Genomic DNA, 12430 nt, shown 5'->3' with positions numbered 1-12430 from the left:
GCCTCAGAGGCATGGATGGCTGCCTGTCAGACTCTTTCAGATAATGCATGTTGAGAGAGACGCTCAGCTTAGTGAAATGTCAAATTGCTGCAAGAGCCAATGACAGAGCAGATTGAAAAGCTGCTGATATAGAAGCTGGAACAGCGAACAATAAATGAGCGTTGGTCATGAAAAGGAAGCACAAGGTAGATGCACGCAAGGTTGTGTTTCCGATGTGGGTCTTCATTATCCCATGAAGGAAAATGTCCAGCCATAGGATAGACATACTAAGGTTGCGGGAAAGGCAACCACTTTATAACGGGTTGCAAAGCAAAAGAGAAACCAAATATGTCTCAGTGAGCAGAGAAAATGGACACCAGAAGGTTCCAGAAGCATTATTACCAAGCCCAAAAGGCATAAAGACGACATCAATTATGACAAGTAGAAATCAGATGAAGTCGATCATCATCAAGTTCATGTTACAAAGGCACGTCAACATCAACGTCATTATCAAGTGCCAATGAAGAAGATGGATGTGTGATGAAAGTATCGACCAAGAAACAACAGGCACACATCGGTTTAACTGTTTGTAAGGAGTAACAAAAGATAAAGGCGGACCACCAAATGAAATAACAGAATTCATTTGGACATTGCCCCAAGATTACAATAAAGGTCAACGTTTGCCTCATAACCTTTAACATAGACAGTGTTGAGTCGATTAACATCATGCTAGTTCAACAGCCTGTCTCCTATGCAATGCCTCAACCTGTCGAACATGAAGGTATTTACTTCCCGAGCTATACACTACACCCTAGGCTAGAGTGGATGCAACTGCTTTACCACCACAGAGGTTGGGGGGAGAGGGGGGATTAGTTGGGAAGGGTTATAAAAATTAAAACGAACTAAACATCCACTCGGAAGAGAGGGTTTAGAATTGACAAACTGTTCAAGTTGGAGGCACCCACACATGGAGAATCTGTGTCTTCATTAGATTACGATGGAACTGTGGGGAACGATAGTATGATATATTGCTTTTATTCAATGTGCTCAATTTTCAATAAAAAGAGTTTTGACAAAAAAAAATAAAGGTATACACATGGGCTGATTCCAAACAATTGCAGAGTCAAGGGTCATTCACAGTGACAATGCAACATAAAGCAGTATCAGTGCAAGTTCCAAATCATGTTCTTCAAGGAACTTCGTCCAGTGCATGCCTACCCAATTTTGCTACTAAGGCTGACATGGGACTAATATCTCTCAATGACAACCTCCACACTTGATCCGAAGTTGTGAGTCCATTTCCGTTGTTTCATGGCCTTGGCAGGCTTAAGACAATGAAAGTGCAACTTCACATTAATGAGGACCTTAGCTCTGTCGCAAAGAGGCACTGCAAAGTTGCTTTTTCACTTACAAGAAGCTCTTGAGAAAGAACTAGAAATGCTGTTGAAGCATGACATCTTTGAGTGCTCCACTGGTCCTACACCATGGGATTCTCCCATAGTGGTGGTGCCATAAAAGGACAGTGAAGGTGCAGTGCGCATCTGTGTTGATATGCACCAGGCAAACAAAGCAATCAAGAAAGAAAGACATCCTGGTCCACACATAGCAGACATGATCATGCAACTGAATATTGCCAAAGTCTTCTTCCGTTTTGACCTGAACAAGGGATACCATCAACTCGAGTTGGAATAGAATTGTAGATACATCACTACTTTTTCGACTCATATTGATTTGTTCAGATACAAATAGTCAAGTTTTGGAGTCTACAGCTGCAGAAATATTTCAGGATGTTATTTGCCAAATAATTCAACCTGTCATGCATGCTTTTAATTACAGTGATGACATACTGGTATTTGGAGCAGTTCAAAAGGAGCACGACAAAGCTCTTACAAAAGTGGGCCAGTTCCTTGCTGATTCAGGTCTCACTCAGAGCGCAGCAAAGTGTGAGTTTCACAAGACCAAACTCAAATTCTTTGGGCACATATTCTCTGATGCGGGAATAACTCCTGACCTCGATAAAGTGCAAACATGATCAGCTACTTGCCCCCCACAAGATGTCATCATTCTGGGATCCTTCTTAGGCATTGCAAGTGATTGCTCAAGGTACATTTGTGAATGTGCTACTGTGTGTGCCCCATTTAGAGACTTAAGAAAACAAAATGTCCCATTCCAATGGTCTTCTGAATGTGCTTCAAAAAAATAAAATATGTAATTGAGAATGCAACTGAGATGGCTTAATTTTACCCCAAGTTACAGACTCAGATCAAAGTAGAGGCTGGGGGCAATTCTTAGTCAACATAATGGTCATTCGAATGCTCAGAAAACACATTGTGGCCAATGCCAGTCGAAGCCTGTCTGACACAGAATGTGTCTATTCTCAGCCGGAGAAGTAGTGTAGTGTGGGCCTGCAAACATTTTCATGTGTTTCTATATGGAAAAAATGTCACTATCATTACAGTTCACAAAGTGCTGCTCACCATTTTGGGAAATCCAAAAGCCAAGATGCCCCCTCACACTGAGAGGTGGGGGCTGCGACTGCAAGAATATGACTATGCAATTATACACAAGCCAGCCAAAAGACCAGAACCCTGCTGATTGCTTTTTGATGACTACCAGAACAGCTGAGGAGTCCATTAACTTCATTGTGAGGTCCAGCACACCAGTAGCACCTATCAATTGATCAGATTATTGCTGCTACTAATGCCGATAAGAGCATGCTTATCCTCAAAGACATAATTTTAACCAAATTGTGCAAGTGTTCAACCTTTAGATGACGATGTTGCATTTCAAAAATTCACAAATTTACAGAATGAACTCTCTGTGACCAGGGAAGGTGTTGTATTGAGAGACTCGAGAATCGTCATACGTGAACGCCTAAGACAGCAGGTCATTGAACTAGCTCATGAAGGGCATTGTAGCTACTAGAAGAGCCCTAAGAGACCGCGTATGTTTACCATGCCAAGACGAGCGAGTTGAAAGGAAACTAAAAGACTATCACCTTTGCCACTGACTTACTATAAAAGTGACGCAGCATACATTGGCAATATCTGACCTTCCTGGACAGGCTTGGGAAAGAACTGCAGTCAATTTATTTGCACCCCTACCACATGGTAGTCATTGATGAGTATTCACGCTATCCTTTAGTGGAGGAATTATCATTAACAACACATAACAAGGTCATTGAGCGCCTGGATGACATCTTTGCAACGTGTGGTATTCCCGTCATTCTCAATGTTTGCCTTTTCAGTAGCAAAGAATTCAAGGACTTTCTAGTCAGACTAAATATAAGGCATCAATGGGTATCCATGGAGGAAATCGAGTTAAACCAAGCTCTGTGTCAAGCCCTCTGTGCTTATTGTTTAACTCCTCATTCCACAACTGGTGAGAGCCCTGCCACCTTGCTATCTGAGAAAGCCATCGGGACCAAACTACCACAGTGGACAGTAGACAAAACCTTGAATGCTGACAAGGTTCATGTCACAGACACTTCTCAAAAGTGCAAATTGAAAACATGATGAAGGTGTCTAGGTCTTGGTCAAGACCGAATGAAAGTGGAAAACCGACACTGCATTTGCTGTTGATTCACTGAAAGTTGCGATATGCAAATGACACATGGTGATAGCGCATCGTCCTGGAAAATCCATCACATGGTACACTTCACACTTTAAGCATATACCTTGACTATTGTTAGGCTCCTGCAGTTATGAATGAGGTGATTCCGCCTAACAGTCCAGATCAAGCATCAGACCTGGTGCCATCAGTGCACGATTAGAGTGCCTCTGAATCAACTCATACCACTCGATCTGGTTGACTAGTGCGAGCGCCTCAATTCCTTATTGAAGAAATACAATGCAACTGTTGTTTGTACTTTTTATTTAACAAGGGGGGGTGGAGTGTTGTGAAATTATGTACGCTAGGACTCTTTCGGTTCTGGGCGGACTCAACAGAGGAAATATGTAACTTGCTGTGAGGTGTTAAGATGTGGTTATTAACGGTCATGATGTAATCAGAGAGCAGTGTGTGATTGTACGCTGAGGAGTAAAGATGTCTGTTACACAGCTCCATGTGTGGCGTATTCACTTGTGTGCTACCGGACTGTGGAGGACGCTACATCAATTACCAGACTTAAATCTTGGTCTTTTATCTCTTCCTTAAGTCAATTGCACCCTTCTCCAGGAGAGCTTTCTACTCTTGAGTAACCAAAACCTCTTGCTCCTTTGAAAATATCAGAACTCTTGGTCTTTTTTTTTTTACACTGGAAATCCTACAAATGCTCTACCATGACCCTGTTCTGTCTTCAAATCCCCTGGGTCCCTCATGATCTCTTTCCAATGTGTCAAAAAGCAGGCAAGTCTGCCACCCAGTTTTACATTTATATTACATATATATAGGGCCTCCTGCAAAATATTCCTGACTCTCCCGAGCCAATCTCTTGCCTTTTGAACTTCTAGCTCGTCCCCTTTGATGCTGAGGGAAGAAGCTTGGTATCAACGAAGGGATATAAATCCTCGAGAACACAATGCCCGAGTAATTCCATATCCTCAGACGGGAAATCGACCCCGCATTTTCCCAGCTCCACCAAAACATTTCTTATATCCTTCTAAACCTTCTGGATTTAATTGAATGTTCCCACATATCTCAACATATCCTTAACAAACTCTTCACCAAACAGCAAATCATTGGCTTCTGACCCCGACTCCTTATTGGCAATCTTAGCCAATTTAGAGTCTATTTTCGTAAGGTTTCTTTTCCTCCTCTCAAAACATAAGGCTTCATTAGAGTTACCCAACAAGCAAATTGCCCTTTGCACCCACTCATGCATCTTTTCTACATTAATGCGTGCATTATTCATATATGCCTCCTAACACATATCGAAAATCTTTTTCAAAGGACCCAGCACATCCATCAATCTATCCTGATAACCAGTTAGGCCTTTATTCAGACCCTTCATAGGATCCCCTCCAGATTATTTAGAAACACCACCATCTTAGGATCCAGCTTGGTGGTATATGCCACCTTATCACTCAACATTGATCTTGGACACTCTGACCTTAATCGAGTTTTCACTTCCTTTGGCATTCACATCTGATCCAATACTCCACATATTGAATGACGTTATTTGCTGGGGTCCACCGAGGTGATAACGTATGCTTACCAAGAATAAGATCAAACATGTCCTCTCCAAAAGTATCAAATAATCCTTTAACCACACTTTCTTGAGCTCCCGCTTTTGTCTCTTCATCCTAGTTTCCTCCGGATCTGAATCCTCAAAATCAGAAGTACAACTTATCTCAGAATCACCACTACTTGATGATTCATCACAAGCAACCACTTTGTGACCCCTTTTTGTTGCCTTTATAGCCATATCCTCCAACTCCAAACGAGTTGCCCTTTTCCTTTTATTACCAGGAACATCATGTTTCCTTACAATATGGGATTTATCCAAATCAGATGCTTCTTTTTCTGTATTGTGTTTGCTCCTCAGTAGACACATCTGTATTTACCATTGACTCCTCAACTGACCACAAATGCTCTTCCTCCACCTTGTCAGCTGATTTACTAATGGCAAGTAGTAACCTCTCCACACAATCACCCAATCTTTTTCCTAGTTGAGATGCCAAATTCAAGTAAGCCTTATTCACAGAGGCCTGAACCATCCTATCTCACCAAGACTCTGATCCTCAACTGAGAATACCATAATGGCAAAATAAAGATTACTTCCAGTTAACTCCAAAAAAGCCTGACTTCCATCAAAAGATATCAAAATATCTAAACCCCTCTAAACTTGCTGACGAAGCGTCTACTCAGTGTTACTAGTAACGATAATTTCCCATTACCAAAACATGGCTGCTGCCACTCCCCACTCGCAAAGCTACAGTTTCTCAAAACAAAATGGCCCCCGCTCACACGCCTGATGTGCTCTCATACGGTAGCCTGAATTAGTCAAAGAACTGCTTGTCATGCATATGCACATAGCCGGGAGTGACTAACAGCACTCACACAAAAGCGGCTGAACAGCTGTCAATCACTTGAACTTCAATTATGAACAGCTCACTCACTCCCAGCAGGTAGAACCTGTCAGCCTAGTGCTTCTTTTTAACAAAAGCACATGCGCCGCCAACCATAAGTCCCATCGAAATAAAGCTGTTTTCAGTGTGCCCAGCATATTCCTTCCATAAAAAGCCCATAAATTACAATGAAATTATCCAAAAAAAACAAAACATTCTAAACCCCTCACTTAAAATGTATTCTACTTTCTACCAAACAAACAGCTCCTTAAATATCACAAACATAATAAAAACCTCACATAACTAACTACAAACCGCCATAAATATCCAGACTAAGGCAAATGACTTATCTGTACATGAGCAGCAACAAATAAGGAAGATGGCTGCAGGTTCTGAGTATTTATGCATGTTCAGAAAGTTTTAAGGTACTGGTTCGAATTCAGTGTTCTATCCTTGTAGCTAATTTGGATTAATGTGTCTAAGCTGTCCTTGGCACTCAGAGACCTGGGTTCTATTTCTAGCTTCAGCAATTAATGAAAAATCATTTATTTGATTTCATGTGCCTTAAATTGTAAATATGTGCCATGTAAATGTGTAAATGTGTTCTCTCTACAAACAATGCAATGCTCCATTCATCATCAATCATTTTTACCACCGCCATTTAATGAGATTAATTGGAACATCACTAATCTGGCATTTTACATTCAGAGACTTCACCTTTCCTGGGTGAAATTAAGGCACTGAGAGTAAGTAGGTGAGGACTTACTGATTTCGCCAGAAGCTCCTCATTTCTATGGGGACACTCAGTGTCCCACTCATGTACTTGGCAACTGGGAACACATGGTTTCACTTTTTCTGACCCGGGACCTGCATGGCATTCTGTCACTTCCATTAATCAAATAAATATGTCAATTCCTACAGTGGTTGTGTATTGCTAAGGTGTCACACATGCAAGAATGTTTATCTGTTTTTCATTGGGTAACTTTTATGGGCTTCTGTTGGAGTGTATATTAAACACAGTTCCTGTTCTGCTGATGAAATACTAATACAGTACGTTTACCACGATTCTGTAAAGTTTTCTCAAGGTGTTGCACACTTAAAGCAATGACTAATCAATTAATGAAAACATATACATTGGTTTATATTGTCGTCTTGAAACTAAATGAATGGCAAACATTGCTAGCAAAATGTTTGTTTTTTAGGTCAAAACCAATCATTCAGTTTGGAATGAACTTAAGTCAGCGGTTGGCATAGTAATGAAGTTCCATGGCACCTTCCTAATTGATCCGCTCACACATGGGGTGTTCACCATTCTCCTGAGCATGGTGTTCTTCCCTCTGCTATACTTCATGACACTCAATGTGGCACGAGAGAGGGAGAAACACAAGGAATTACTACGGATGATGGGCTTGCGTGACATGTCTTTCTGGTGAGTAATGAAAGTTTTAAATATGCTTAAATTGGATGGTCATCTTATCTTTTACCATTGTCATCTTATCTTTTATCACTCCAAAACATAACTGCTAGTCTGTTTCTAGTTCACTGGATATTCCCTTCTAATGTTACCTCCCAGGGTGAGTTATTGTTCTATGGTTACAAACACTCATTTTGACATCTGTACAGAATGGTTTAAAGGTCAATTTTCAATGTTCCTACTTTGTTGCTGCATAGTATACTACTCAGTTTTACCATTACATACAAATGGATTCTGCACTCTTTCCATAAGTAAAGTTATAGTTTCTCCGACTACGTTAATTTACTGTGTAGTTTTCTGAGTATCTTGTCTACGTTATATCTCGAGTAATACTTCTAGTTATTTTGGGCCAGATGTACGACCATTCCAAATTGCGACTCGCAATTTGCGGTCAATTGCGATTCACAATTTGGAATGTACAACAGTGTCAGAGACACTGATTACGATTCCTAATGGGGTCGCAAAATGCGAGGCTCATGAATATTAATGAGCCACTCGCAATTTGCGACCCCATTGGGAATGGCTGGCCCTCCCAGGGATGGTGGCCTGCTGGTCTCAGCAGACCTCCATATCTGGGACTGCTTGTCAATAAAGCAGTTTTTTTTAAAAAGCAGACCTTTTCCTTAAAGGAAAATGAGATGCTTTTAAAAAAAAAAAAAAAAAATTAATCGTTTTGTGTTCCATTTTTTCAGGGCCGGCAGTGGTCCCTGGGACCACTGCCTGCCCTTAAAAAATATTTTTAGAGCCAGTCACAAAGGGGAAGGGGTCCCCTGGGGACTCCTTCCCATTTGCGACTCCATTACCACCCTGAGTGAGTGTTTTGCGATCGCATTGGCTAGAGAGTCGCTTTTAGGAAGCGAACTACCCTTCCTAATAGCGAGTCGCAAAATAGTGTTTGTACATGGCCATGTAGGTTTTTGCGTGCGCAAACAGGTCGCAAATCCGTTTGCGAATGCAAAAACTGGTCGTACATCTGGCCCTTTATTCTCTGGATAATTTAGATTTTTTGGACTTTTCTGAAGTTTGTGCTTTCAGGGTTGGTTGTCTGTGTACATTTGATCATGAGAAACTCTGCAATTTCTAATCCATTCCGTATACTAAAAAAAGGACATTCATGATTTGTGGCTTTCAGCTCATTCATAAACTTCTCAGAACCTTGTAGGACCTCGATTACATGAACCACTCCCAACAATGCTTTTATTTTCTCTGTTCTCACGGCCACCCCTTTGATAATCTTGTTGGCTCATGTTGCCGTTGCCAGTGGTCCAAATACCATTTTAAGAAAAAATAATTATGCATGGGACCCTTAGCCCATGTCACTGTTAGATCTGAAGGAATTTAATATGAATCACTTGATATTGCTTGGAATAGGTAAGTTCAGAAAATATCTGCTTTATTAGCAGTTAATAAATGCGTATTTTGGATTCCCTCTACAATGCGTAGTAATAACCACAAATTGTGTCTTTGCTTATTTTTATGTAGTTGTTTTTACAGTGTTGGGTAGTGCATTTCAATAATGTCAGAGCACTGACTAGGAGCTCCCCAGTTGCCATATTGTACATGAGGTGTAGAAAAGTGACTTTTAATAATTATAATATAAAGAGCCATCTATATGTCGGATTTATAGACCTGTGAGTGGCCGGTGTTCCAGACACTATACTATCGATACTAATAAAGCCACATAAAAATAGCTATGCACATGCGAGATGGGGAAGGTTGGTGAAATGACCTGTCGCATTGCAGTAGTGAAAGGGGTCCGGCAGGGATGCCTATTGGCCTGACCCTCTTCACCCTATATATAAATGAAGTGGTGAGGCATTTAGACATTTCCTGCAATGACACACCAAACGTAGTCTCTTTAAGGGTGCCAGCACTGCTATTAATTTCAAAAACTCCTTCCGGCCTACATGTCCAAATTGACCAGTTTATGACATTATTTTACTTATCGGGGGTTGGAGTTTAATTCAGAAAAAACAAAATACATGACATTTAACTCTTATACATCACACAAGGATTCCCTAAAAGATGTAGGGGTTAATTTTGAGCATGTTACACATTTTGAAGACAACATTATTCTATGGCAATAACAAGTATCTATAAGAATACAACATTAAGAACTATCTCTTCAGCCCTAGAAATACAAAACATTAAGGCTCTGTGTACATCGCTATATGGGGCAGAGCTGTGGGGTCAGGTTAAGCTTCCAAAATACTGAGTGCAGAAAAGACATATTAAAAATATGTAATCAATTTAACATAGAGCACCCCATTCTTTCCACTATTCAGTGATTTTGGACAGAAACCCGTTGCCCATGTCATGAAGTTGAGTCATTTGCTGTATTGGAGTAGACTGTGGCATACTGAAAAGCATTCCATTTACAGGACAGCTCTTCAAGAAATTCTGAAATTGAAAAATCACTTAAACATCCCATGGCTTGCATACGTCAAATCCACGCTGTACAAAGTAGTACCTAGAGGTTGTATTACTGTCGACCACTGAGGCCCATTCGGTGACTCTGGCAGTCCTAAAAGAAAAACTGTATTCCTTTGCATGGGAGGGAAATCATTATAAGTGCAAGTATGGAAGTATTTCAGATAGCTTTTTGGATCATAAAAGCATACCATTGTTCGTCCAGTCTCTAAGCAATTGTATGTCAAATTCAGATATGAAATTAATCTTATATACAGCAACTGTAGCGCACTAAGAAACCTTCTGATAAAGGTACATGTCCTGTATGCAAAACAGACAGAAACAGTTCCACGTTAGTTTTTTTTTTTTTACAAGACTTATAAACACCCTCCTCCCTACCCCCCACCTGCAGGACATGTATTTTGCCCATTCTCTGCATGCTGGGTACAAAGCTCTTGAGGATCCTGAGATCGGACACGAAAGAGATAATTGTCTACAGTGTGGCAAAATATTTATCAATTATGCGGCTACTGAGAAGAAAGCACTGTACTGAAGATTGCAAAAGTGTAGGTGTTGACAATTAATTTGATTTTAAATAATAAATTTCTGATATAGCAATGTTTTAGACCAGGTTTTATAACCTTCCGTGAATTGTTGAAGAACTATGATTCTTGACTTTATGTACCATTGAGACTGTATTTTTTTTACTTTGCTTTGTTTTATGGATTTTTTGTAACTGAAATAAATAACATTTTTGTATTGTAAATTAAACACAGACACATTCTAGAGTATATGCTCAAAAGCAAATCATCAGCACAATGGACTGAATGGTACACCCTTAATGTGTATGCAGAGGGTTTGCGCTTGTAATGGGGTGTAAGACAAGTGCAATATCAGGAGAAATATAAGCAGAATTGTAGAGGGAGAAAACGTACGGTAGGTAGAGGATCATAGAAAGAGATTCAAGTATGGGAGGGTTCAATACAAAACGTGCTGCATATTGAAGCATTCTGGAACTTAAATAGAACTATCTTCTGGATTTTGCTGATTTGGTTTGAATGTTTCCACTCATACTTTAGACATACAGGTCTGTGCAGCACAAATACATCCAACTTAGGCATTAATGAAATAAATCTACAAAACAGCTCAGACATTAGGTGTCTTTAGTATACATTAAATGATCACATAAAAAAGATATGTATTATTTTTTTCAGACTATGAATGACTTTAAGCAGTAATTATAGCTATGTTCAATTAGATCATTTGTTGTCCATATTATGACCACAAAAGGTAGTTATGAGCAGTCCTTTACAGACCCCTTTTGCTATACTCATTAGGGCACACCTGTGGCATTTAGTTACTGTTAGAAATGGGATTTCTGGTTGGCTAGTGCATGCGCCTAAGCCAGGCAGAAACCACCACTCTAGTGAGGGCAAAGGAGTTACACACTGAAGATAACCCCTGCTTACCCCCTTGGTAGCTTGGCACGAGCAGTCAGGTCTATCCCATAGGCAATGTGTAAAGCGTTTGCGCAACACAGTCACAGAGCAGTGAAACATTAGGCACACCACAAAAGAAACTCCACACAAGGTTATATCAAAAATAGCCTTTGTATTACTCATAAAACACATTAGAGCATAATCACATATATACACTGTGCCACCTGGCACTAGGTATCACTTTACAGGGTATTATATACATGACAGGGCCAATCGGGCCACTCTCAGAACCATCACAAATCACAATTGTACCGTTAGAGAAATCAACCAGTAACTACTAGTAAAAGTGCTCTTAGCACCACACATGAGGCATAAACATCTTAGGCATACATCCTAAATCACCAGTGCACCACAGTAATATTTATAGGGTTCACACATCACCTCAGGGGCATGAACATCAGAACAGTATTGGCATAGCACATTATTTGTAACGTAATCAACAGGAGTGCAGTACATCAGGCCCAGCTTAGGCCTACACCTCATCAGCAGCAGGGACCTATAGTGCACCTGCCACCAGGGAATTGTTCCCAAGTCACTGTTCCCCGGTGGGGGCCCTATATTGGTCTCGCCCCGCAATGCCACCTTAACACAAGATTGCCCCCGATATCTCAGAAGCGTGCAACTGCCCTGGACCATGCAGTGCAGCTGCACTTCGTGGGGGGGGACAAATGCCGGAATATCCTTGGTGCTTCTTCGGTACCCAAAAGGTCTGCTAAGGGCCCTTCAGGGCCGAGAACACGGCAGCACCGCCCGGGGCGGAAGGCGCCCTGGTCTCTCCAGGCACTCACCCGCTTTCCAGCCGTATTCTTGGTTGGCAGGATCTAGTCCACCGCAGACTCTGCATCACGTTGGGGCACTGCAGGCCCGGAGCTTCCAATGGCTCCCGTCATTGCTCCACATGCTGCCTCACTCTGGTGGCTCAAAGCAGATGCGAGCCCACGAGGCTCAACTTTCTTTTGTGGTCGTACTCTGGTGGCTCAAAGCAGATGCAACCCCACGAGGCTCGACTTTCTCATGCTGTCGGGCCCCCGCCCACAACCAGGCAAAGCCGCCTGTCATCA

At 41.2% G+C, this 12430-nt stretch overlaps 1 protein-coding gene across 3 annotated transcripts in view; it reads left to right on the top strand.

The window, feature by feature from the left end:
* Nucleotides 1-12430, top strand: part of LOC146810314 (ATP-binding cassette sub-family A member 10-like) — a 1546030-nt gene that overhangs the window by 158763 nt on the left and 1374837 nt on the right. For all 3 annotated transcript variants that reach the window (XM_085617307.1, XM_085617308.1, XM_085617306.1), the window contains exon 6: nt 7190-7416. In XM_085617307.1, the coding sequence (XP_085473433.1) occupies nt 7190-7416 (227 nt within the window). The remainder of the gene's footprint in view (nt 1-7189; nt 7417-12430) is intronic.

The sequence above is a fragment of the Triturus cristatus genome, chromosome 7 (genome assembly GCF_964204655.1).
Source record: "Triturus cristatus chromosome 7, aTriCri1.1, whole genome shotgun sequence".
NCBI lineage: Eukaryota > Metazoa > Chordata > Amphibia > Caudata > Salamandridae > Triturus > Triturus cristatus.
The sequence above is the reverse complement of the archived record's forward strand: the minus strand, read 5'-3'. Positions and strand labels throughout refer to the sequence as shown.